Source organism: Sturnira hondurensis, unplaced genomic scaffold, assembly GCF_014824575.4.
Source record: "Sturnira hondurensis isolate 20B ecotype Veracruz unplaced genomic scaffold, ASM1482457v3 Scaffold0020958, whole genome shotgun sequence".
Classification (NCBI taxonomy): Eukaryota; Metazoa; Chordata; class Mammalia; order Chiroptera; family Phyllostomidae; genus Sturnira; species Sturnira hondurensis.
This window is the reverse complement of record NW_028093589.1, coordinates 30105-57795: the sequence shown is the minus strand read 5'-3', so window position 1 is coordinate 57795 and position 27691 is coordinate 30105. Positions and strand designations below refer to the sequence as shown.

Below are 27691 nucleotides of genomic sequence, written 5' to 3'. Positions count from 1 at the left end.
TGCTGGTGCAGCCTCCCGGGCCCTCTTTTTAGAAAAAACACATTTAAAGTACTAAAGTAGATAATTTTTAAATAATTGTATGTACCGTAAACAGACTGGAAGGATATGCTCCAAACAGTATATATCACCAGGGAGTGAAACTGATAAGGCAGGACTTTTATTTTCTAAGCTTTTATACTCATTTTTCTTTTTTTTACCTTTAAAACTTTTTCCACAATAATTTTTTTCTTTTAGATAGATGACAGTCAGAAAACATTACAGATTTTTCTTATACTGTTTATCTTTTGAACACTGGTGCATCTCAGTATCAGGTTTATCACGCAAACCATTTGTAGAAATGCACATAAAAATGTGTACATCTCGTCTTCCCCTTCAGACCTCCTGTTAGACAGTAACTATGAGGTCTCCGTTTGTTTACCACCGTCTTCAGTGCTACAATACCACCCGTTCAATGGAAGCATCTGGCACATAAACAGCAATTGCAAGTGAACAAGTGAAGAATGTATACTTTCCTCTTTCCAAGTTTCAGACATACTGACATATTCTCTTACTACATTTCAAATTAGAATATATGTTCAAGCCAGGTGGAGGGAAAAAATGTACAGGGAATTATCTTTGCTTCTGAATCGCACCTTGCCAAATGTGGCTGTTACAGGTTGAATTGTGTCCCCTCATCCCCAAAAGGTATGTTGAATACCTAACCTCTGGTACCTCAGAATGTGATGTTATTTGAAAAAGGGGTCTTTGCAGGTGTAATCAGTTACAATGAGGTCATCCAGGGGAGGAGAGTGGGCAGAAGTGGAAGAGGGTATGGGAGGGATAAATGGTGATGGGAAAAAAATTGCATAGACAAAGAGAAGGAAATATATCAAATATTAACAGTAGCCACCTCTAAGCAGTGAGATTATTGGTACTTAAAATTTTTTTTTACACTTTGCTTTTCCAAAAGTTCCTACAATTTGCATGTACTACTTTTGTAATTAGAAAAGTAAAAAAATTCCAGTATATTTGAGGCACTTGAAAAATAACAATGGTTCTTAATCATTTCACTTGTTATATTGAACTGAATAAATACTCTGCTGACTTGAAAAAAAAGATGAGGTCATCCTACTGAAGGTGAGTCACTAACCCAGTATGACTGGTGTCCCTACAAGAAGACAGCTGTGTGAAGACAGAGCATTTAGGTGATGCACATACAAGCCACGGCCCACCAGAGGTTGCCAGGAAACCACGGGAGGCTAGGCAGGACCCTCCCAGGGGAGCTTGGCCCTGCTGACACTATGATTCAGATTTCTAGCCTGCAAAACTGAGATAGGACACCGCTGTGGTTTTGAGCCACTCGTCTTGTGGTACTTTGTGACAGTGGCCTGTGGAAAGCAGCACAGTGGCCTTGACTTTGAATTCTTACAAACAATGGGGGAGGGGAAAACAACCTCCTGAATGTCATGACCTACAGGTTTTCAATGATTTTCCAGTTTATTTTATAATAATGTTAAATACTTGCAAGAACACGTCCAGTCAACACAGGAATGCCAGAACAGCAAAACAACTAAAATTTTAATATGCCTAGGTACAGACATTAAAAAACTTAAGTTCAGTGTTACAACATTGGTTTTGGGAAAATAACATTTACAATTATAACAGAATCAAGTTTTGCAGAGTTAAATTTCTTTAACAGTTCACTTCAATATTAATCTAACTCTTTATAGTCTACCAAAATGGAATTATTTTATCTTTTTTTTTAAGCATTGGTATTCTTAAGTGAAATGTGAGCACGGGGCCCAATGCATAAAATAGAAAGTGAAGCTGTTCTAACGGAAACAGGCTTCCAGGAGGGGCCTCACACTGCCCTACGTCTCACCCCTTAAGACTCCTAGGGCGCTAAGCAGTCGGAGGACCATGGTATCAAAACACTAACAACACGCGGTAAGATTTCAGTGACAAACGAAAACCAGGGGATTCATTCAGGAACCCACATTTCTTAACCCTCTACTTTTCCATGCTTTTCTGTGGTTTCACTTCAGAAAATTCTTCAAACATCAATTATTTGAATGGAAGCTACATTAAGCAGAAATTGTATTTCCAACCCTGGGAAATTACAAAATAGATGCTGCTGAACAGGATACAGTAAGCAATGATTTAAAAAAAACTGTTTAAGGCAGTTCATTGTTCATACTAATAAAAATAAGACATTTCTCTTGAATAAAGCCCCAAAGCGAAGATAATTCTTTGGAAGATGAAGCAGCATCCCAGAAAACGAACAGGGGATTCTAAGTAAAGGCAACGTCATGGGGCCTGAGGATAAGCATCCAAACAAGAGAGAAGAGGCAAGGACATCTACACCATCGGTCCTACGGGATGTGATGGGAACAGGAAGGGCTGGGCTGTGGACATGTAAGCACAGTGACACTGGTTAAGGACGGGAAGTCCGTGTTGGACCCCAGTGGGCACAAAACCACAGGGAAACATCTGCTTAAGGCTACCTGTGGTTGGTTATTAACAACAGCACAGGAGAGAAGGCCATGAGACACATGGCCTTTTGGTTAGCTGGTCAGGCTTGCTCATTAAGGACCTTTCCTTGAGACATTCTAGGAAGTTTATTCACCTCATGTACATTTTTCTACAGATTTCACAAACAACAGTGTAGTGCTGACAAGGGGCCAGACTGTTCTAAGCACTTCCCAAATACTAACTCATTTAATCCTCCTACAACCCTACGAGGTAGGGACTATTATCAGCCGTGTTTTACGGATGAAGAAATAGGCACAGAGAGATTAAGCAACTTGCCCAGGATCATCGGGCTTGAAAATGTTTATCTTGCATTCAAACGCCTTGTAAGGGAAAATAATGAAAGTTGTGGCCAGGAAGGGAAGTTTGTCCTAGAAAATCTTAGGAACAAGCCTGATTCAAAAAGGTAAAATTAATATTCTACAGCACCAGAACTGATACCCTACTTGCTCTCACACCTGAGAATGTGATCTCTAACTCACTTTTAATTTCATTATGAATTGTACACAAATGAATACAGGGTTTCCTCCATGCTTAGTAAAGCCCCTTAGTAAATTTGTTTTTCTGAAATGCTGAGGTGAAACCATCTTGTTTGAACATTGCATTCCAGCTAAACCAACTAGAAACTGATTCAGGAAGAGCTTGCTTCTTTACCACAGAAACTAACATAAAAAAGACAGTAAATAAATATGAAGTGTCATATAAAAAAGTGGTTTCAAATAAAGTTTAAGAATAACTTTGAACATCCCAATTCATTACTTTATCATATTCTTGAATTCTTTGCTTTATGTGAGAAAGTTTATTCTTTAGATAATCACAGCGTTCTTTTTTCTCCAGAAATGTAGGATCCTAAAAAAGAAACAGTTGTTCTGTCAGCCTCTGCCTCAACAAAAAACCCCCCAGACAGACACATACAGTAACACCCAGAAAATGACCCTTCCTAGATTTTACTGCAGCAGATTTCAAAATCTGCCTTGTAAGAAAACCGGTTTTTAATAGACTTTATTTTTTAGAAGTTTTAGGTTCACAGCAAATTTGAGAAAGGCACCTTTAACTTTAGTAGTTTACTTTTTTAAAGAATTTATTTATTTATTTTAAGAGAGAGGGGAAGGGAGGGAGAAAGAGAGGGAGAGAAACATTAATGTGTGGTTGCCTCTCACACACCCCTCCTGGGGACTGGGCCCACAACCCAGGCGTGTGCCCCGACTGGGAATTGAACTGGCAAGCCTTTGGTTCACAGAAGGGCACTCAATCTACTGAGCCACACCAGCCAAGGCTAACTTTAATAGTTTAAAATACATAAAAAGTGAGTAAGTATAGAAACATTTAATAAAGGTTCTCTTGGGCCTGTACTGATCTGTGTAATTAAGGATGGAGTCGGAAACATGCAAGATAAGGTCGTGTTTCTGAAGGAAATGTGGGTGGCGAGTTTTGCATCAGTGCTCACGCCTCTTGGTGGCTCCATTAGGGCCCAGCAGAACGTAATCAGAACAGAGAGGAGAAGAAGCGGGCACCCCCGTTCCCTAACAAGGGGGGTCTTAAGAAATACAAAACAAAGTACTTTAGCTGAAAGAATCTAAAGTCTGTCAGTTGTTTCCATTGCACCTGGATAAGAATATACTTTGAAGAAGAAAATGATTTTACTCACCTTCTTTTTTTTCTTAAACTCTTCAAGGATTCTTGAAATTCTCTCATGTTCCTAAGAAAAGTATATTGTATACTTAAATTAAAACATTTGCATCTATTCACAAATCTCAAGAATGTCTCAAAGTACACTGGGAATTAGAACAGAAAGCAATTTTTACCTAAGACTATAATGACAGTATTCATGTGCAAGAATCTGATTCACTGGACAACATCTGAGGACTAACTATGGCCAGGCGGTGGGACTGAGGAGTGAGCAGAAAGGCCCTGCCTGCATGAAACCAAAACTGGGTCCCAGTGCCACTGCCTGCCAGCTCTGTGACCTTGATCTTTACTCCTCCCAAGACCTAGCTTCCTCATTGGTAAATGGAAATAATAACTATAACTACCTCATAGGGTCGTGAGAAGTCTCTGAAATGATCCTTGTAAAGTGCTTGGCACATAATGATCACATTATTAAAGATCATTTATTAACCTATTATTATTTATAAGCCTATAAATAATAATGAACCTATTATTTAGAAACTTATTATTAGGCATCATTTTCACCCCATTGGTAAGTTCTTTTTCATGTTATTAGGTATTGGGATGCAGAGGTTAAAACTATTCAATGTTTGAAAATAGCTAACATACTGTTCCTTCTAACTTTATTCTAAGTTTTATAATAAACATGGAATTTGTCAAGGGGTTGAATGGCCTATCCAAAGGGAACGGATGACTAGAACAATGCCTTCATTTATCCACGAAACCTATGCTATAGAGATCATTAGATACTATAAAATAAATAAATAAATAAATAAAAGGTTATAATTTATAGTTCTAAAAGCTTCCCCTGAGAACATTTTCTTTTTCTTTTTTAAGGATTTATTTATTTATTTTTAGACCGAGAGGAAGAGAGGGAGAAAGAGAGGGAGCGAAACATCAATGTGTGGTTGCCTCTCACACGCCCCCTATTGGGGACCCAGCCCGCAACTCAGGCATGTGCCCGGACTGGGAATCAAACCGGCGACCCTCTGGTATGCAGGCTGGCACTCAATCCACCAACCAGGGCCCCCTGAGAACATTTTCTATCACTTATCCACATCCTTCTCCCAGTACATTTTAATTTCTCAATGTCCTTTACATACTACAACTACAAGTAGTATTTGTGTTGAGCAGGCTGCCTGCAGAGATACGAACCTGGGGATGCAGCTGTCATCTACATCAACAGGTCCTGGACTGGGAGCAAACCAGCCGCCTGGGGCCAGGGCTGCTGTGCTGAAGACGCACACAGAGGAGTGGTAAAACCTACTCTAGTGTCTGAGTGAGAAACTGAATTTAAGAGGGGGAGAACCAGAGGAATGACTTTGAGCAATATTGGTTATTTTATGAGCTTAGAAAAGCCACGCGATTGTTTCCTTTTTCAAGGGCCACAACCAGGTTGGTGGGAGAACCTGTGCCTCCAAACAAGCTCACTGGGCTTTGACGTGGCTCCCTGGGGGCGTGCTGGGGAATGAATGAGCTCTACTGGCAGACTCCTGCCCACAGCAAGGCTCCGCCTGTGGCCAAATAGAAATGAACCTTGTGCTACAATTGATATTTCGACTTTGGATAAGGACTGGAGGAGACACCGAGAGGAAGTGTGGCCCTGTCACTGGGCTACTTACTTGCCATACCATGCTAAAAACTGGAGGACACGACTACTGCAGCTACCGTGTGGAGATGTCACAGGAGGACTCAGTCTCCCAGCCCCAACTGCAGACTGTCATGCCTGAGCCCTGGCCCAGTCATACAAAGCCCTCAAACCAGAGACCACTGGATCTAGGCTCAGAGCTACTGGTCTCAGTTGGGTTTCTCAGCATCCTGTCTGTCAGCCAGCTCCAGGTTCCCACCCTGTGCTAATCCAGATTCCTGGGGCCACTTGCTCCTTCCTGCACTCCCTGGAGGGCCTATAAATGTAGTCACCCTTTGTGTACCTGTGGACCTTGCTTGCTCTCCAAATGGTACTAATTGACCCTTGACCTGCAGTAGTTGCTGGGTTTTTCCCGCTTCCTGGTACTAGTGTCACTTAGCCAACATTATCCCATTGCTCCAGGATTGGGAAAATGCCACTAGTCTACACGCTTGGCTTAGCTAGCTCATAATTATAACTGATGTAAATGCAACTTAATCTGTGGTTAAAATAAGGATGCCCAACTTATGGATCTAAAAGAATATATATATGTTTGTGTGTGTGTATGTGTGTATATATGTGTGTGTGTGTGTGTGTGTATATATATATATATATATATATATATATATAATATAAAACATATCAATTATATATCCATACACGAACCTTTTTGAAATTATTTTAAAATACTGTGTGAATTCTTAAAGTTCTAATTACACAAGTAATAGATTAAATTAATACATCCTTTTTAAAAAGGAGAGGATAGCACATGCAAATGTTCACAGCAGCATTATTCTAATAGTCAAAAAGTGGAAACAGCCCTGGCTGGTGTAGCTCAGTGGATTGAGCGCAGGCCTCTGAATCACATGATCATGGTTCGATTCCCAGTCAGGGCACATGCCTGGGTTGCAGGCCAGTTCCCAGCAGGGGACTCACGAGAGCAACCATACATTGATATTTCTCTCCCTCTCTCCTTGCCTTCCCCTCTAAAGTTAAATAAATTTTAAAAAATCTAAAAAAAAACATTAAAAAAAAGTGGAAACAACCCAAATGTCCATCAACTGATAAGCCAGATATCCCAATAATGGAATGTTATTGACCCACCACAAAAAAGAACGAAGTACGGATTCTTGCTACAACGCAATATAGATGAACCTTGAAAACATCATACCAAGTGAAAGAAGGCAGACTCAAAAGGCCACATTGTGTCACTGCATTCATATGAAAGGTTCAAAAGAAGCAAATCCATAGACAGAAAACACACTGGTAATTGCCAAAGGCTGGAGACAGGTGGGAATGGGAGTAAGGGCTACTTGTTCATGGAGTGACAAACGTGTTCTGGAATTAGAGAGTGGCTATGGTTGTTAGACTTCGACTTGGTGAATACACCAAAATCCGCTAATTATACAGTTAAAAAGGGTGAATTTTATGGCACATGAATTGTATTTCAATAAAAGAGTTTGTACATTAGCTAAAAAATGGAGAGTAAAATATGAAATAAGAAGCCATTTACAGAAAAAGAAAAAGATCACCACAGAAAGTGCTGCCCCCCGCCCCCCACCTGGCTTTCCTCTCTGCCAAGATCGCCTTCCTCAGACTTACTCAGGCTCCCGGGAGCTCACGCCTACACCTTCAGACCCACTCTGCACCCTCCCCCTGTGCTCCCTGGGCCTGGAGTGGCCTCCACTCAGCTATCACTGGCTGCTGGAGAATGCAGAGCCCCTCAGGGCTCCCAGACACACTGCCCACTTCTTTATGAATAAAACTTCCTCAAAATATCTTAATTTGTGTGTGCCATCTGTCTCCATTGGGACCCTAATTGACTCAGTGTGTATCTTTGTTAAATTCATACTTTATTTAGATAAGAAAACAAAATATTATTTAACAATTGAAGGCCAAAGACATTATATTATATAATTTGAATTGTAACCTTGACTAGTCACCTTGAAGACCTCAAGTAACTTTCCTAGACAGACAGCAGATGCACGTGGTTATGGCCTGTCTGCATTTTAAGAAGGTCGGGTCTTTCCTTTCCTAACCACCAGTCTTCCCAGGCAGCTGCAGACACTGACCTGCTGGTTTCCCGGATGCTGTGGCAGCCTGCTCATCACTGCATCCAGCTCATCAAACTTCCTCAAGACAGCCTGAACTTCTGCAGAGAGCTCTTTGTACTCGGAAAACTGGTCTTGGAACACAGCTTTGTAGCGTTCTCGTTCATCATCCGTCTGAATCACAGGGTACTTTCTGGGGGGAAAAATTAACCAAAGTGGTAACTTTTCACTACAACAAGCTGAATGGGACATCAGCTTAGCTTATTCCTCATTGACCATGTTGCACCTTCAATTCGATACACTATCTCCCAGGTAACAAAACAACTGCTCAAATGTAGATGAGTTTAGGCAGAGAGGATTAACTTAGAGACAAACAGGAAAATGAAAAGCCCAAATGGAATCTCTCAGTTCCTATCCCAAAGATTTAGACAGATACTCACGCCACATAGTCAGGCAACACAACAGGTTTAGGGATGTGGCCCGCAGGAATGTGTCTACTCAGTACTTCAGGTTTCATTTTTGTTGCTCTCAATTCTTTGAAATTAACTTCTTGGTCTCTCTGTCTATCACCACCGATGGCCATTTCACACTACAGTTTGGGAGAAAAAGAGGATTTGTTTACAAACAGAGGCAGAAGAAAAACAAACCGGAATTTATTCTTAGAAGAAAATGGAGAGTCAAGAAGAAGCAAAGCAGAAACAGCAATTGACATCTCATTTCAGAATTACAGGTTTTATACTGACAAAGTTGTTCTGAGTCCTTTCGTAACAGCTAAAGGGACTCCCATTGAGATGTGGGCAAGCATAAAATAGGTGGAACACCCTCCAACCCCCAGCATGTATATGTCAAAGACGGGTGATGAAATGGTGTCTTAAGCCCCTTATTTTCTGTACCTGGGGTCTTAAGTACCTTATTTTCTTTGGATTTATACCCCAACTAAGTGTAAAAGAATAAAAAATGCAATTCAAAATAAATTCAGGGAACAAAAATGGAACAAATCTACTAAAATGGAATAAGAAAAAAATGACACCAGAACCTGAGATGAAACAATTACAAGTAGCCACTGAGTGAGTCAGAGAGGGATGTGAGCTGCGTTGTTTTCATTACCTGAAAGGAAAGCAAAGAATCCAGAGAGAGATAGTGGACATCTTTAACGTGCCCACGCGTCCCTAACCTGCGATTCCCTGAAAAGGTCATGAGGACCCTGGAGGTGGTGGTTTAAGTCACCCTGGTTTCTACACCGGAGAGCTCCTAAAGGCCTTTTTAGTAAACAATGGTACATTCAAAAGAAAGGAAAAGAACACGGGATGAAATAGCCTGGAGAGGAAGGCCCGGTGAGCCCGCCCTAGAACAGGCAGGCTAATAAGCAGGACGCACAGCTTTGGGGCTGGCTGGGAAGAGTGTTCAGGACCCTACTAAGCAGTGGCCAGAATACCACTAAGTTGGTAAGGCTGCTGGATGCCAGGAAAGAGGTCCCATTTTACACATAAAACAGCCAGATTCAGAGAGGCTTAGTACCTCCTCGAAGGTCTCACAGCTACGAGTGGAAAAGCCATGATTAAAACCCAGAACTTTTTGGCTCATTGATACTTTCAATGAGTAACATGAGGAAACTGGTGTAGTTAGCTGTATACTGTTCAATCCTGAAGTTCCCCGAAGTTCTGGTAGTATGCTAGAAATGACTTTGTGCTGGGTGAGGTGGGCAATGCCATCTCGTTAGGGGAGTCAGCGCCCCTCCACTGCCCCCGGGGGCCCTCGCCTCAGGCTTGTTAAATGAAACTCAAACTAAACTGACAGCAGCCCCTGCTCCACCGAAAACAAATATAAAATGAGATTTTAAAACCTTGCCAGGCAGCTTTTAAAATCCCTTGTTTCCTGACTTTCTATTTCTGGGGCTGTCTTTGAGGTTTGGTCTGACATTAGCTCATTCTAAAAACCACTAGCTCTTAACTCACCAAAGAGTACAGCCCAGATTAGAGGATCAGATGTGCTCTCTAGCCCTGCGGGGGAGGGGCATGAAAAGGAGAAGCTCCCAGAGGTGGCACTAGGTGAAGGGGAACCAGATCGCCTCTGTGCAGAAAGGCACACTGGCCCCTGGGCCCAAAGCAGCAAGAATTTGAGTGGGAGCAGAATACCCGGGGGGAAAGTCTGCTTTTTTCTCCGCTGGTGAGGATGCCATTTCTTCATCCTAAATGAGTGCTGGTATGTTTAATCTTGACAACGAATTATGGTATTGAACATTTTGGCTTACATGAAAGAGTTCTGTTTCATGGCTTTCCGTTTTCAGCTTCTAACTATTGAACAACCCATTTCTCACACTGCTGGCCCTACAGTCTCAGCAGCAGCCCCAGGCAGCAAGCTCAGGCTTCCTCAGCAGAGTCAGGAATCCGGCCCAGGTCCTCACAGTGGGCACACCAGTCCACCTGAGAGTCCATAAAGAGTTTGGGTTTTTTTCCAGTTAAAGTTTTTTTCAAGCAGGAACTATTCATTTTCCTTACTTGTCCATCTCTATTTCCAAGATATAAACCTTTAATACAAAGAGGGAGTTTTAAGAAGCCAGAATATTTCCAAAAAGACTATTTCATCTGCTTTATTTTTTGTTTTGTTTTTATGCCCTTTACATATCCTTCCACATTTTTAGGGTGAACCTCAGTGATCATCAGTTCAGAAAACCCTACTGGAGTGGGGGGGAGTCTAAAACTAGACATGAGACGAAGAATCAAAATCGCTTTAAGCTTCCGTGGGAAGGGAGCGCTGGGCTCTAGCCCTGGATCCGACGGCTCTCAAGCAGCATTCCTGATTATGAACATAGCCCCAGAAACAACCTTCCTTTACTTCTAGTAAAAACTAGTTTGTCAGCAAATATCAGAGGAGCTTTACTGTGAGGCAAGAGAAATTAATTAAGCAACAGGATAAGTAATGCTTTGTATATAATTACTAAGTCTTTCAAATCACAAAGGGGCTGATGAATATCCTGCTAAGTTAGAAACAGGGAATGCTAGCCCTGACCGGTGTGGTTCAGTGGGTTGGGCATCATCCCCCAAACTGCCAGGGCACTGGTTCAATTCCTGGCCAGGGCACATGCCTGGGCTACAGGCCAGGTCCCTGGTTGGGGAGCATAGCAGGCAAGAGGCAGCTGATCGGTATTTCTGTCTTTCTCCCCTCTATAGAAATAAATAAATAAATTCTTAAAAAACAAAAAAACAAAAAAAAACCAGTGCCCATTTTTTGATGCCTAGATTAGATTTTTAAATTTTTTTTTGCTTGGGAAAATAACTCTGCTCAGCACTTAGGGATTTATTCGAATTTATTTCTGTCTCTATTTGACCTTACTTTATGTCTGTATATTATTTCTTTTAAAAATAATCTTGTTTCCTTTTTATAAATTATATTTGTTAAATACCAAACAAGGGAAAGCCTAGCAGATAGTTCCAAACAAGTGACAGAAAAGTGAAGTTCAGAGACACAGTAAGTAATTTACCCAGGGTCACAAAACTAGTAAGTAGCTGATCTTGTACTCAAATTCAGATTTGCCTGATCCCAAAACTTATTTTCCCTTCATCACACTGCATGCCTCTCCTAAGTCAGTCTGTTGATTCTTCCCTGCTAGGGACTAGGGAGGAAGGAGGCAAAAATCATATCCAATGAGAAGCTGGAGATCTAAGCTCTTGTACAAGGTTTCTCATTGGTAAGTCCAAGGGTGATTCCTCAGTTAAGTCATGATATTTCCTCTCATGGAGGCCTGCCTGTAAAATACACCTACGTATGCTGATTCACAGTGATCCATCGCCCAGGAAAAGATGCCTTCGAAAGGATATACCGGATTGATATAATTTTAAAAGGAGTCCCAGGAATGGGGGTTCCATCTCTGCTAAGGTTATTCCTGACGATTGCAGGACCTGTCAGGATCTGGAACCCCACAGCACACCCCGGGCACGCTGGGCACCAACCCCCTAGAGGAGGTTGGGTAGCTCCACCCAAAAGAGCTACCCTGAACTCCTGGCAGATCTTTCTAATCCTGTCCCACAGGTGAAATCAGCCGCCTTCTCACCAATGACACTGGCCACTCTATCATTTGGTGTACGCTCCTCCAATTCAGACAAGCCTTTTACTCTATTCTGCACTTAATCCCATTGGTAAATCCCACTACCTGCAAGGGTCTGACCAGGAAGCCCATAAATTCTGCCCTGGCCAAGAATGACCACCATGGCCACATCCTCACCACACTGCAGCTCAGTGACAGTCCAGTCTGGTGCTGAGCAGTCAACACCTGCAGAGTGGTCACCTTTAACCCCGCAAAGCAAACAAATTCTCCTCTTCTGCCCCCAAGGATGTTCTGAAACACATTTCCTAATGTTCACACTCTGATCTGCCAACTCAGATACCAGATTTTGACCTCACCTATTAACAACAGTCAGCTTTTAGAAAGTGAATTTTCTACATATGTACGTTTTTAGGCCCCCTTTCCTTTATAAAGTCTTTCTAATCCTGATCCACCTTCTACACCAAAGTCCCTTTGAACTCGACGTGTTATGCAGCGACCATTATTTTAGGACTCTGACAAGGCTGTGACACATTCCTGGCCAGGGTGGAACCCAAGACTTTCCTAGTCAGCCCCTCTGGGGCAGTAGGAGTCCCTAGTGGGTTAAGGCAATGCTGGCAGTCCTGAAGGACAGCACTGGCAATGGTCTGTCGAAACCAGCCTCACGATGACTCCCAGGTGGTCAAACTCTCTAATGTCTCTGGACTAACACTGGAAGGCAGCCCATAGGGTTAGCTAGGAAAGTCACATTGAAATCACCAAAAAAAGGGCCAGCGTTAGTCCTATTTAAACATCCGCCTTTTTTGCTTATCTCAATATCTGAAATATTAACCTAATTTTTAAAAAAAACTTAAAAATTTTTAATAGGTAATATATACACAATATATAGCAGTTCACAGGGTCCAAAAGGGTACATAAGGAAGTTTCCCTTTATCCCTGTTCCCCCCAGTTAGCCAGGTGCCCTCCTAAAGGAAACTACTATAATCGCTTTCAGGTACATGTGATACATACATTTTAGATAGCTTAAAAGTGAGCATCCATTTAGCTCTGAGTTAGAACAAGTTCAATTGAAATGTATATCCTGACAGCAATAAACGCTGAATAAATGAACACCAAACTAAAACGCAGGGGAAGCGGGAAGTTAAAAATAAAACAAATGAAGAGGCACACACATGCACACGAGGTACAGCAGTCTCTCTCTAATTCTCCGAAAAACGTTGCAAGTGCGTGGGTTTGCAGCACCAGGTCCACACAGCCTTGTGAGAGAGACTCTGCAATACCGGTCTCGTCTGCACCAAGCCTGCTCAGTCAGAATGGGTCAGATATCTCTTATTTCTAAAGATTGATGAATATCCAAAATAATCCAGGAAAGCTGTTGAACCCTGTCAGCTGCAATTCAGATGACTTTACATATATGTCAGAAATAATGCAACTGACTCTTTAAAAAATGCTGCTAGTTGCAAATCCTCAATGATGACCAATTAACAATGCCAAATTTGACATTATCATCCATAAACTGACTTTCCTAGGAGATGTCAGAGAAATACGAATCTCTAAGCAAATTACTTAAATTTTATAGTTCTTGATGCTTATGACCCCTCTCTCCTACATACACACATGAACACTCACACAATCACACTCCATAATCTCGTGTCTGTGTTTTTCTTTTTCACTAGATTTGTAAGCCCCTGGAAAATGGAGATAATACTCTTTTTTACCTCAATTCCACACATACATTCATGTATGGATGCATGAATGTATGTATGTACAATGATACTCTTTGCAGTATTCCTGTCACTGGCCCACAGCCAAACTGGCACATGTTTGTTCAGTGAATTAATTGATGATCACACTGAGGTATTAATCACGATCCCTTGGGCAGACTGTTCCCCACTTCATAAGATCCCCTATTTCAGCACGGACAAAGTATTTTTGGCAGGAACATCACAGAAGTGATGCTGTGTTTTTATCAGTGCATCATATCAAGATAATATTTTCAAAGAATATTTGTATGTTATAGAGAATAAAGTTTAAAAGAACCAATAAAAGGTATTTTCAAAATGAATGTACTTAACAAAGGGCTTGAATGAATTCGCAATACAACAACAACAACAACAAAACTGGGCAGGATATGACAATTAATAGAAAAGGAAAGGCAAACATAACAAGGAAAATGCTGAACCTCACTCCTGACAAGGGAAATGAAATTATAACTATACGAGATACTGGTTTTCAGCTATCGATTGATGCTGACACATTTCCTAACACACTGTGTTAGTCACGGGGTGAGGAGGCCTGTCATGTTGTAGGAGTGGAATTGGTAAAATTTCTATTGGACAATCTATCAAAATATATGAAAAGAAGTTTGCACAAGCACATTCTTATATGTATAAGGTTATTCACTATAAGATTGTTTTTGATAGTGAAAGACTGGAAATAACCTTAATGTTCATTTATGGTTAAATAAACTATGATTTGTCCACATAATGAAATACTGTGTAGCTATAAAAAGAGAAAGCAGAAGGTTTTTATCTACTAATACAAAAACATCTTAGAAATGTACTGTGGAAAAATTAAGGAACATAACAGTGTGTATGGTATGTTACCATTCGTGTAAATGGGGGAGGAGAGCAAATATATACATAACACATTTCTGAAAGGAAACACAAGACACTAATAACACTGGCTGCCTCCAAGCAGGAGAATTGAAAAGCCAAGGTATAGGAGTGAGAGAAGGCTTTGTATTAAAGTTTCTTTTGAATTCTGAATCAAATAAATATGCTATCTCTTCAAAGAAAGAAACAAAGCAATGATTTGAATTCTCAACTTCTGCTTGGAAATAATACCCATATCTTAAAGAACTTTTTGCTCTGGCTGGGTGGCTGAATTGGTTGGAGCATCGTCCTGTACACCGAAAGACTGCAGGTTCAATCCCGTCAGAGCACATACCTAGGTTGTGAGTTCGATCCCCAGACAGGGCATGCACAGGAGGCAATTGATTGAAGTTTCCTATATTGATGTTTCTCTCTCTCTACCCCTCCCTTCCTCTCTCTCTAAATTCAATAAACATATAACTTGGGTCAGGATTTAAAGAAAAATGAGAGAACTTTTCAATGAGATAAAATTATGATGAAAATATATTAAATTATATATGCAAATAACTATAATAATGGCATCTCATTTAATCATCTCAACAATCTTGTGAGTAGAAACTATTATTATTCCAATTTTACAGATGAAGAAACCAAAGCATTAGAAGGTTAAACACATGCTCACCACTACCATACAGTTAATAAGTGGTAGAACAGAAATTTCGTTCCTAGAATAAACAAATGGGATCTCATCAAAATTAAAAGCTTTTGCAGGGCTAAAGAAACCAGTATTAAAATAAAAAGAGAACCAACTGTATGGGAAAACACATTTGCCAATGATACTTCAGACAAGGGTTTAATCTCCAAAATATACAAAGAACTCACATGACTCCACTCTAAGAAGACAAGCAACACAATTAAAAAATGAGCAAAGGACTTGAACAGATACTTCTCCAAGGAGGACATACAGAGAATCCAGAGACACATGAAAAGATGCTCAATATCACTAGCTATCAGAGAGATGCAAATTAAAACCACAATGAGATACCACTTAACACCAGTGAGAATGGCCATCATAAACAAAGCAACAAACAACAAGTGTTGGAGAGGTTGTGGGGAAAAGGGGACCCTAGTTCACTGTTGGTGGATTGCAGACTGGTACAACCACTATGGAAAACAATATGGAATTTTATAAGAAAACTAAAAATGGACCTGGCTTCTGACCCAGCAATTCCACTGCTGGGATTGTATCCTAAGAACCCTAAAACACCAATCCAAAAGAACCAATGCACCCCAATGTTCACAGCAGCATAATGTACAATAGCCAAGAGCTGGAAGCAACCTAGGTGCCCATCAGTAAATGAATGGATCCAAAAGCTATGGTACATTTACACAATGGAATTCTATTCAGCAGAAAGAAAGAAGGAGCTCCGACCCTTTGCAACAGCATGGATGGAACTGGAAAGCATTATGCTGAGTGAAATAAGCCAGGCGTTGAAAGACAAATACCATATGATCTCACCTTTAACAGGAAGGTAAACAACAAAACAAGCAAGCAAAATATAGACACTGAAATAGAGAACAGGGGGACATGACCAGAGGGGAGAGGGGAGGGAATTTCAGGGGAAAAAGGGGAAGGATTTACAGGAACTAGTATAAAGGACACATGGACAACAACTAAGGAGGGTGAAGTGCTCGCTTTGGCAGCACATATACTAAAATTAGAACAATACAGAGAAGATTAGTATGGCCCCTGAGCAAGGATGACAAGCAAATTCATGAAGCATTCCATATTTTTGCGCAGGAAAGATCCCCCGACCCAGGCGCCCAGGCAGCTGTGGGCAGATCCCAGGTGTGGGGTAGCAACGGGCAGACCCAGTGGGGGTGCAAGATGGCAGGCTGACCGTGGTCACACATTCAAGCACAGATAAACCAGCGAAGGAGCGAGCAGTGAGACAGACCATGCAGGCCCCAGCAGTGGGAAGCAGCAGAGGGGACCGCCATTGCCCCTCTTTGACCCCCACCCCCACATACAGCGTCACAACCCAGCAACTGGGTCGCCTCGCCCTGGTGAACACCTAGGGCTCTGCTCCTCATACATAACAGGCACGAACAGACCAAAATATGGCTCAAGAACTCAAATCCCCAGAGCCAATAACTCTAAGTGAAAAAGAAATAGCGAACCTCTCAGATGCACAGTTCAAAACACTGGTGATCAGGATGCTCACAGAACTGGTTGATTTTAGTCACAATTTAGAGGAACAAATGAAAGCTAAATTAAGTGAAATGAAGGGAAAGGCACAGGAAACCAATAGTGATGGAAAGGAAACTGGGACTCAAATCAAAGGACTGGACCAGAAGGAAGAAAAAAATGACCAAACAGAAAAGAATGAAGAAACAAGAATTCAAAAAAATGAGGAGAGGCTTAGGAACCTTCAGGACATCTTTAAATGCTCCAACATCTGAATTATAGGGGTACCAGAAGGGGAAGAGGAACACCCATGAGTGGAAAACTTATTTGAACAAATAATAAAAGAGAACTTCCCGTCTGGCAAAGGAAATAGACTTCCAGGAAGTCCAGGAAGCTCAGAGTCCCAAAGAAGGTGGACCCTAGGAGGAACACACCAAGGCACATCATAATTACATTAGCCAAGATTAAAATGAAGGAGAGAATCCTAGAAGCAGCAAGAGATAAGGGGACAGTCACCTACAAAGGAGTCCCCATTAGACTGTCAGCTGATTTCTCAAAAGAGACCTTACAGACAAGAAGGAGCTGGAAGGAAGTATTCCAAGTCATGAAAGCCAAAGACCTACACCCAAGATTGCTCTATCCAGCAAAGTTTTCATTTAGAATGGAAGGGCAGATAAAGTGCTTCTCAGATAAAATCAAATTCAAGGAGTTTCATTTTATCAAAGAATAAATCAAAGCCATCATCACTAAGCCCTTATTATATGAAATGTTAAAGGGACTTATCTAAGAAAAAGAAGATAAAAAATAGGAACAGTGAAAGGACAGCAAACTCACAGTTATTAACAACCACACCTAAAACAAAAGCAAACTAAGAGGACAGCTAGATCGGGAGTGGAACCATAGAAATGGAGATCACATGGAGGGTTAGCAACAGGGGAGTGGGAGGAGGAGAAGGGGGGAGAAGGTACAGAGAATAAGTAGGATAGATGGTAGGTAGAAAATAGGGGGGAGGGCAAGAATAGTAGGGGAAATATAGAATCTAAAGAACTTCTGACACATGGACATAAACTAAAGAGGGGGAATGGTGGGGAAGGGGGTGTGCGGGGTGGAGGGGAATGAAGGGGGGAGAATAAAACAAGTGTAATGGCATAATCAATAAAATATATTTTTTAAAAAGGAGGGTGGAAATGGGAGGGAGGTGGGGAGCACTGGGGGGTGGGTTGGAATGGGAATAAAAGACAGAAAACTGTACTTGAACAATACTTAAATTTTTAAAAATTATATACAAAAAAAGAGAACAAATTAAAAAAAAGAAACTTCTTTCCTGACACAATATTTGGCATCTGAAAGAACTTTAAAGACACTGCAGAAAGTTTGGGAGAATTATCTTCACTTTAAAAAAGGTTAGAATTTAAACATATAAGGAGAAGCAATATTCACTTACATAACTTCTCATCTAACAAAATTTAAAGAAGCTATTAATAATCTTATCTAATTTGGTCCTTTTTATATTAGAAAAAAGCTGAAAGCCCTTTTAGGAACTCCATGTAATAGATACACTTTCACAGACAGATGATCTACTCTGTAGCCTTACAGACAAGAGAGAAAAGTATTTACCAAATCTAGAGATAAAATATAATGTGAGGTTTTTTCCTTACCATTTTCCTCTTTGATGAAAATGATGGCTCGCTTATCTGGAACAAAGAGAGTTAAAATGATTTTTCAAAGGCACGTGAAGTTACTTTGCAAACATTGTCATCCACCTGCATTTACAGTTCAACCTTCATTCTACAGAGGTTGATTCTCTACTTGTCACATGTTCCTCTACTCTTTTGGCCAGGTTTCAGCCGGCTGGTGGAGAGCCAGAGGGGTCGGGATAACTGTAATTCCCTGCCAATCCGGAACAAAGAGCAGAGGTAGAGAAACCTGGAGATGGTCGAGACTATTAGGTAAGTTGTTCTGAGTCACCCTGATTTCTCTATTCTTGGCTCCTGTTACCTTGTACATATAAAGAGCCTGAGACAGTTACATTATAAAATTAATAGAAAAAAGCCACAGGCCATCACAACTTCTAACTTTCAGGAAGATGTAGCAACACAAGAGGCACAACCTCCAGCATCAGAGGAGATTCCAGCCTAATCAGCCATTATGAAAAGTCTGATAGAAACAAGTTTTTGTTGACAAAGGGAAAAGAATGAAAGTATTATGTTGACAATTACAGATAATGTAGAATTTTGAAATGACATTAAGAACTGTATTGTTATTAAATTTACATAAAATTATATGAGGATGTGTGTGTTTCACTACCTAGATTTCACACTGATTAGAATTTAAACTTCTTTACTTTGTATACACAGATATAAATTTAAGAAATATGCTTAACATGCCAAGGCAAACTTTTAAGAAAAACTTAAATCTATGTCAAGTTCTAGTAAGATTAATATATTTTGTGACAAAAGCATATGAATCACATTGAAACATGCTGAGGTTCTCCATAAATCATAAGGTACTTGTTATAAATTTAACCAAGTTTTTTGTTGCTATCATGCATAAGATTCCTATAAAAGAATAAAAAAGTATATAGGTAAGTGAGTAAATAAATAGGTTATTGAGTAAATAAGGACAGGAGTTCATTTTTTATCTATAGTTTAACCCAATATGCAGGGGTGGGGCAAAAGTAGGTCTACAGTTGTGAGTACAAGAAACAGTTTATTCTTGTATTGCTATTCATTAATTATTGTATTATTTATTTGTATTACAACTGTAAACCTACTTTTGCCCATCCCTGTACGCCATGTGCAATTATATAGTATAAGGAGATATGTGGAAAAGATGAAGAATATAATTAACATTAAGAAAAAAGTTAGACTGCTGGCCAAGATGGAGGTGTAGGTGGAAATACTGTGTCTCCTCGCCAAACCAAGTTTAAAGACAACAAAGATTTAGTAACAAAAACGCAACCAAAACAGACAGAAAATTGAACTGTACGGAAGTCCAACAATGAACCATTCAGCCAGACCTGTAAGAGGGGCAGAGTCAGCGGCTGGTGGAGCAGGGTTGCACAGGTAAAAGTGGCCAGACCCACCCAGGTGCGCAGGTGGCGGTTGGCAGATCCCAGGTGTGGGGTGGCAATGGGCAGACCCAGTTGGGGTGCAAGGCAGCTGGCTGACCACGGTCACACATTTGTGCGCAGATAAACCAGGCAAAAGAGCGAGCAGTGATATAGACCATGCAAACCAGGGCCCCAGTGACAGGAATTAAAGCCTAAAAGCACCAATTGGAAAAACTTTTGGGGGTTGAGGTGCTGGGAGAGGCTCCTAGGCTCACAGAGAGTTTGTTGGAGAGACCCACAGGGTCCTAGAGAGTGTACTAGCCCACACATCCAGGAACCAGCACCAGAAGGGCCCAATTTTCTTGTGGGAAGCTGCAGAGGGGACCGAAATCCAAGACAGAGCGGAAAAAACTCCATTGCCCCTCTCTGACCGTGTCCCCACATATAGCATCAGAACCCAACAACTGGGTCTCCCTGCCCTGCTGAGCACCTAAGGCTCTGCCCCTCATACACAACAGGCACAACCTGACCAAAACATTATGGCTCAAGAAGAACAGCTCAAAGTCCCAGAGACAATAACTTCTAAGTGACCAAGAGATAGCCAACCTCTCAGATGCACAGTTCAAAACACTGGTGATCAGGATGCTCACAGAACTGGTTGATTTTAGTCACAATTTAGAGGAACAAATGAAGGCTACACTAAATGAAATGAAGGGAAAGGCACAGGAAACCAATAGTGATGGAAAGGAAACTGGGACTCAAATCAAGGGACTGGACCAGGAGGAAGAAAAAAATGACCAAACAGGAAAGAATGAAGAAACAAGAATTCAAAAAAATGAGGAGGCTTACGAACCTTCAGGACATCTTTAAACGCTCCAACATCTGAATTATAGTGGTACCAGAAGGGGAAGAAGAACAGCAATAAGTGAAATACTTATTTGAACAAATAATAAAGGAGAACTTCCCCAGTCTGGCAAAGGAAATAGACTTCCAGGAAGTCCAGGAAGTTCGGAGAGTCTCAAAGAAGTTGAATCCAAGGAGGAACACACCAAGGCACATCATAATTACATTAGCCAAGATTAAAATGAAGGAGAGAATCCTAGAAGCAGCAAGAGATAAGGGGACAGTCACCTACAAAGGAGTCCCCATCAGAGTGTCAGCTGATTTCTCAAAAGAGACCTTACAGACAAGAAGGAGCTGGAAAGAAGTATTCCAAGTCATGCAATCCAAAGACCTACATCCAAGATTGCTCTATCCAGCAAAACTTTCATTTAGAATGGAAGGGGAGACAAAATGCTTCTCAGATAAGGTCAAGTTTAAGGAGTTCATCATCACCAAGCCCCTATTATATGAAATGTTAAAGGGACTTATCTAAGAAAAAGAAGATAAAAAATAGGAACAGTGAAAGGACAGCAAACTCACAGTTATTAACAACCACACCTAAAACAAAAGCAAACTAAGCAGACAGCTAGATCGGGAGTGGAACCATAGAAATGGAGATCACATGGAGGGTTAGCAACAGGGGAGTGGGAGGAGGAGAAGGGGGGAGAAGGTAAGGAGAATAAGTAGCATAGATGGTAGGTAGAAAATAGGGGGGAGGGCAAGAATAGTATGGGACATATAGAATCTAAAGAACTTGTGACACATGGTGGGGGAGGGCGTGTGCAGGGTGGAGGGGAATGAAGGGGGAAAATGGGACAACTGTAATGGCATAATCAATAAAATATATATTTTAAAACGTTAAATACTGACATTATCAATATGAGGAAATTCTACTAGACACTTCTCCTTAGAAAAAGAAAGCAAAACATTAACTTATTTCAGGGTATAGTGAAGCTAGTAGAACATCTCTTAACATTTTGGTACTATTTAAATAAAATTATTTTAAATAGGGCTTTGATACAGTCTTATCCTCTAGATGTTATTATTATTAATCCTCTCCCTCCTCCTTTCTCCTTTGTATATTTAATGAGTTAAATCTTAGAACTGAAATCAATTACATGGCTCCCATTTTAATATTGGAGCATTCATCTACCTAAAATATGGACGAAATATCAAAATGCCTGAGTAAATTTTCAGAATATGTTTTTACAACCCAACTTCTCAATATTTGGGGAAAAAATCACATGTGGTTCACCACATTCTTACTGGACTTTATTTAACTCACTACAAGAAAGTGGAACTCACCATAACAGATTTAAATGAACACTTTCCTCCTCTAACTGAAAAATTATGGTTTTTTATTATCTCACCACGCTAAAGAATCAAGACTGTTCTCAAACTTACTTTAACGATGAGACATTTTATTACTGAATATGTTCTTCTTTTCAGAAATTCAGTAACTATGTTTTTTCTTCTTGGGCACCAGAAGAACATACTGATGCAGCAACAAACTCTAAATTACATTACGTATCTGGTGTCTGCCTGGGAGGCTGCACAGCAGTGAGCCACCGGGGTGGGCTGTCACAGGCACAGCATGTCAGTCGCTGAGCTAGGGCTTTTCAACTTCACCTCATTTTCTTATAAAAGGCTTCTGTAAAAATCTTCGTTTTGAGAATACATATTTAACAAAGGAGTGAATAACAGAAAAACACAACAACAAACGAAAGACTGTGAAATTCCTTACCTCCTGCTGTTCCATGCACTCCCTGTGTCTCCGGGCTGCCTCGTGCCTCCACAACTTAAGGCAAACCAAAGCACCAATGAGGTAAACAATCATGGTGACGAACAGGAACACCATCGCTGCTATCTGCCCTCCTTCCACCCGGCAGAACACTGCATTCACCGGCGTATTAAATAACGGATAGTAGCAGAGTCCACCTCGGTTGATATCATTCACATAGACTATGGCTGCGGCCATATACAAAATAAACAAGGCCACGTTAATTCCAAATTCAGTTAGGGGCCACCAGTTAGAGTCCAAAAGAATGGTCTGATAATACATGGACATGCCGAGAACCAGGATAATAATGGTGGTGACCCAAGCTAATCCAGCAACCACGAGCACAAAAGGAGTTTTGGGGCCACTATAGTAATAGCCCCCATATATACTGCCCAGGCCACCAATGCCTCCCATGGCAGTGGGCGGGGAATAGCCAAACATGTTATACCACTCACTGTCCTTGTGAATGTAAGCTGTGACACAAGCGAAGACGCCGGCCCCCAGAAGTAGTTCCACCACACCCAGAATTCTCAGCAGGCCGGGCCACGACTTCATGTAGGAATACCTCAGGTTGTACGCCTCCACCTTCTCACTGTATGTGAGGGCTGTTTGTGTGTGTCGGCCTAGAGATCCATAGGGATCCTGGGGAAGCATCGCTTCAGCCTCCTTCCGGGAATTCAAGGTTCCTTCTGACCCTCCGTAAGGATCTTTGCAGGAGTTGGGGGGTGAACGGTGGTTTGCTCTCCCCGGAGACGCTGGAGGTGAACACTCCACTCCATCAGAGATGTATCTGATGTCTGACACCGGCTTATCCCATTCTGGGTCCTTTTTCTTCCCTCTGAAGAAGTTCTTCCAGGACTCAGGCACAAAGCGCCTTACAGGTTTGAGATCCGGTGCTATGGCCGGTTCCTCTGTGTCACTTGAGTAGAAGTCAGGGCCGAATGGTGGCTGTAATGGGAGAGGGGGTGGTGGCAAAGGATCAGCGCTCACAGCCAGCTCACTGTCACGAAGAGTCTGCAGAGTTCTTATGGTGCCATCTTCAGAGGCCAAATCCCTTGGGACCTCATCGTAGTGCCTATTCCTGGACTGTCCATCATTTGACGACATTTGTGATTTCTAGACCTGTGGCCAAGATTAAAGTTATCATTTAAACTTAGTTTTTTATGATTTCAATGAGGCTGATTTAATTCACTTAGTAAATGATCACATTTAGGAAACCAATATGGCCACGTCTATTATGATATATAAATAATAACATAGGTCTGGCTGGTGTGGCTCAGTGGATTGAATGCCAGCCTGCCAACCAAAGGGTCGCTGGTTTGATCCCCAGTCAGGGCACATGCCTGGGTTGTAGGCCAGGTCCCCAGTAGGGGGCATGCAAGAGGCAACCACGAATAGATATTTCTCTCCCTCTCTTTCTCCCTCCCTTCCCTGCTCTAAAAATAAACAAAACTTTAAAAAATGACAACATAAATATGTATATCTTAAACATATGTAACAATTATTGTTAGCCAGGGATACAGTCATCATTCTATACAATTTTAAGGGTAATCAAAATTTCAAATATTAGTTCTAAACTAAAACATTTATAAGTCTAACTTATGTATGAGCTCTGTAAACAACCAAATGTAAAACAACAAAAATAAGACTAAATTTTAACAAAGCAAGATGCTACCATATTCCAAGCAGAGTCCTTTCCTCAAACAGCTAAATCAAAACATTTAAGAGTGTAAGCACACCAAAATGTGATAGGTCAGCAAATAACTCCTCTTTTTCATTAACTCAAATTTGCTTTGGAATGAATGGCCCAGGAGAAGCAGACTGTTAGACACAGAGTGAAGAGCCCCTTTCCTTCCTACATCAGGAAAGTCAGTCTAGGGGCATGGCCCCTCCCACTCTAAAATAGTAACACTTGATACTAGATTTTTATAACTGGTTTCTCAGAGAAAAAAAAATCACCAAAAGTAAAGAGTCCCCAAAAGTACAGAACAGCAGCAATGACCATGTATATCACTCCAGAGCAATTATCAAAGAGCGATTGCTGTTGCCATGGAGACTCGGAAGTCACCCTAGAGGGTATTCAATACACCTAAAAAATAAAGCATAGAACAAGCACTTTTATGAAACTTGATTTCCTTCATAAAATTAATAATGTGGACACAAATACAAAAAGAAGGGAAGCATTTGCTACTGTATCTACTAGGTTTACAGCACATGAATTTTTCCCTCAAATTGCTTGTAAGTATTTACTTGAAGACTCACTGGGCACATGGCATTGTACTTGACATTATGTAGGCGGTGTCACAATTTAAAAGGATAATTCCACCTAATGATATCGAACTATTTAGAAATTCCTAAGGCTTGTTTTATTTTACTTTGTAAAATGGAGACTGATCATTCAATAAATATTTACTGAACACCTGCCACATACCAGGTGTATCAGTGCTGTGCACCATGCTGAAAGTCTATCAGTGAACGAAACCGACTGAAATCTCTTTGTGGAGCTTATATTCCAGTGGGGGTGACAGATGATAGATAAGGGGAGTGAAGTATAAGGAGCTTTAAGGAAGAAAGTTAAGAAAGGGGATAAGGGGGGAAAAGGGGATAAGGAGTGCACTGTGGGCAGGGTGTTACATGTATTCCCTAGGTTCCTGTTTAACAGGGTGTTAAACAGAATGACCAAGAAGTTTTCACAGAGAATGTGACATTTGAATATAGAAATGAAGGAGATAAAGGAAGAAGCCAGGCAGGTATTCCAGGGGGAAGTATTCCAGGTAGATGGAGCAGCTAGTGCAAAGGCCTTGAAAGGGTGCCTGGTGTGTTGAACTATTAGAGCAAGGAGGCCAGTGTGGCAGTGGCAGAGTGAGTGAGACAGAATCGAGGCCCTCTGAGTCATGAGGGCCTTGAAAACCACTGGAAAGGATTTTGGTTTTTATTTGGGAGTGAGATAAGGAGCCACTGGAGGATTTTGAGTAGAGAAGTGACACATCTGACTTTTGTGGGGGAGGGTGGGGGAAGAGAGACATCAATGTGGGAGAGAACCACTGATTGGTTGCCTCCCGTACACACTCCAAACCCTCAACCTGTGCCATGACTGGGGATTGAACCCCAACCATGTCACTCCAACCAATGGAGCCACACCGGCCATGTTTTAATAGGATCTCTCCTGGTGCTATGTTGAGAGTACACTACAGGAGACAAGCGTGAAAACATGGAGACTGGCTAGGAGGCCAGTGAAATAATCTAGTGGGTCATGGTGGCAGCAGTGGAGATAAACTTTTTAATGGAGATTTTCAAAATTAATAAAAGTGGAAAGGACAGGATTATGAACTCCTACATACCCATTAACTTCTACTTCAGTGATGATCAATTTACGACCGATCCTGTTGCACCTATATCCCTGAACTTATTCCCTCTGTCAGTACAATACTTGGAAGCAAAGCCGACATCAGACCCTTTCACCTGCAACATTTCACTCCTCCAGTGTAGCCTTGGGGAGAAGCAGCCTCAGAGAGTCTGAAATCCAGGTGGAGATGTTAAGTAGGCAGTCTTTATACAGAAGGGCACCTGCTGCCACAGGCGAGATAGAACCATCCGGGGTAGAGGTGGAGTTTACATTTGGGGGTCTTCTAAATGGGGCACTCCAGTTTTAAAGAAGTAACTATGATAGTCCCAGCATGGTGCCCAAAGCAAAGTAGGAGCTCTATAAATGATTGTAATTAATTGTTGTCTCTGTTTCTTATCTTCTCTGAAAAGCTTAAATTCTAGAATGCAAAGTACTACTGCAGTTTTGAAATACATTTTCCTAAGAAGAGTAGAAGTAAAAGCACAACAAATAAGTTTAGCAAATTTTACACAACAGCTCTCAATATCTATACTATAAAGTATATACATTTAAAGGATACCCCATGGTTTAATTTAATTCACTAGCATAAAAAAGAAAGATGTGCTTCTAATTGTAAAGGATGTATTTGCTCCTGTGAAAAGTCGCTTATTTAAATTAGATCACCCTATCAGTGTTCAAATAAAAAGCAAAAAAAAAAAAAAATCTGAAGGTTTGTGGAAGAACAAAATACGTGATGTCAGAAGGGAACGGTCAGCTGTATTGTAGCACATCGTAAACCTGCGGATAGAGGGTGTCACTGGGAGCCACTCGGCACGCAGAGGCGCAGTGGGTCTTCGTTTTGTCCAGGCCCGAACCCTCACTGCGTCCTCTGGGGCACCTACGTGGGAAAGCCACTGCGGTGAGAGAAGTGCTCCCGCCCTCTTCGGTTCTCCCGGCAAAGTGTCCCAGGAATCGAATTTGGTCACCTTTACACAAACAGAGCCACCGCTTTAGCGGGCTGTAAAATTTTACCGGGCCCATGAAAGGGGCAGATTTCGGATGTTTGGGGGCCTCCAGGGGGGCTGGGAAAGTCCCGAGGGCTTCAACTTCACCCACAAATGCGGAGCCATGGGCTACGGATCATCTTCGCTCCGATGTTTCCCGACTCAGCCGCTCGGCACGGGTGCACCTACCTCGCTTGGTCCCTGTGCTCTGCCCACACTGCGTGCACCGTCTTGGAGTCTCTGAGCGAAAATCCACTCTCGGTCTTTCCACAGTCCACCCCAAAGTGGCCGGAACTAAGCCGGCTCAGCCATGCCTGACTCCCAGTAACCAGGATCCCCGCGCCCGGAACACAGGCGCGCGCGGCCCGCGCGTGGCGCACCTGTCTCCCGAGTGAGACCCGGCGGGACACCTGGCCCTCCGGCCCCGGGCCCCGCTTCCTCCTCACCGCCCAGGGCGCCGGCCTCCGCCCGCAGGTTAAGGCGGGGCTGGGCGTTGAGCACGGGGGGCCGAGGAATCTCCGAGGCGCCGAGAAACCCCTCACCGCGCCGCACACCTGCGGGGAAAGCGCCAGCCCCTCCCGGCCCGGGCCCGGGTCATGTGAGCCCCACCCCTCGGACCCTCCTCACCTGTACGGCCGCCGGAAGAGCGCGCCAGCAGCCCGCGGCAGTGAAACCGGGATCGGGCTCCCGGGGCGGGGCCGAACCAAGCTCGGCCCCGCCCGGCTTTGTCAGGACTCCCGCTGGGAGCTCGGGCGAGTTGGCGCGCCCCCCGCCCACCGGGAGGCCGGGGGAGAGGTAGCTGAGGGTATGCTTAGCCCCTCTGGAGAGTCATCGCAAGGTGCCCACCTCCTCCCCATGTTTTAAAAAGTCTGACTCTGGAAGGAGATTCACGTACTATGCCCAGTGATACACCACAGACAGTACATGTTAGGAAATATTAAAAGAAAGGAGAAATAAAAAGAAATTCAAC

At 42.1% G+C, this 27691-nt stretch overlaps 1 protein-coding gene and 1 non-coding gene across 4 annotated transcripts; one reads left to right on the top strand and one right to left on the bottom strand.

Annotated features, from left to right (window-relative positions):
* Nucleotides 1-1457: 1457 nt before the first annotated feature.
* Nucleotides 1458-27430, bottom strand: MARVELD2 (MARVEL domain containing 2). 3 transcript variants are annotated; one of them, XM_037031067.1, is made up of 7 exons: nt 27349-27430; nt 22357-23514; nt 18337-18372; nt 8295-8443; nt 7876-8047; nt 4157-4207; nt 1458-3357 (listed from the first exon to the last, which is right to left on the bottom strand). In XM_037031067.1, exons 2-7 carry the CDS (start codon nt 23497-23499, stop codon nt 3235-3237), a joined length of 1674 nt encoding a protein of 557 aa, XP_036886962.1. In that variant the 5' UTR covers nt 23500-23514; nt 27349-27430; the 3' UTR covers nt 1458-3234. The 3 variants fall into 3 exon arrangements, with proteins under 3 accessions (XP_036886962.1, XP_036886963.1, XP_036886964.1); XM_037031068.1 differs by lacking the exon at nt 27349-27430 and adding an exon at nt 26911-27309; XM_037031069.1 differs by lacking the exon at nt 18337-18372.
* Nucleotides 16179-16285, top strand: LOC118976556 (U6 spliceosomal RNA). Its single transcript, XR_005064304.1, has one exon. It is a non-coding gene; the product is annotated as a U6 spliceosomal RNA (small nuclear RNA).
* Nucleotides 27431-27691: the final 261 nt, after the last annotated feature.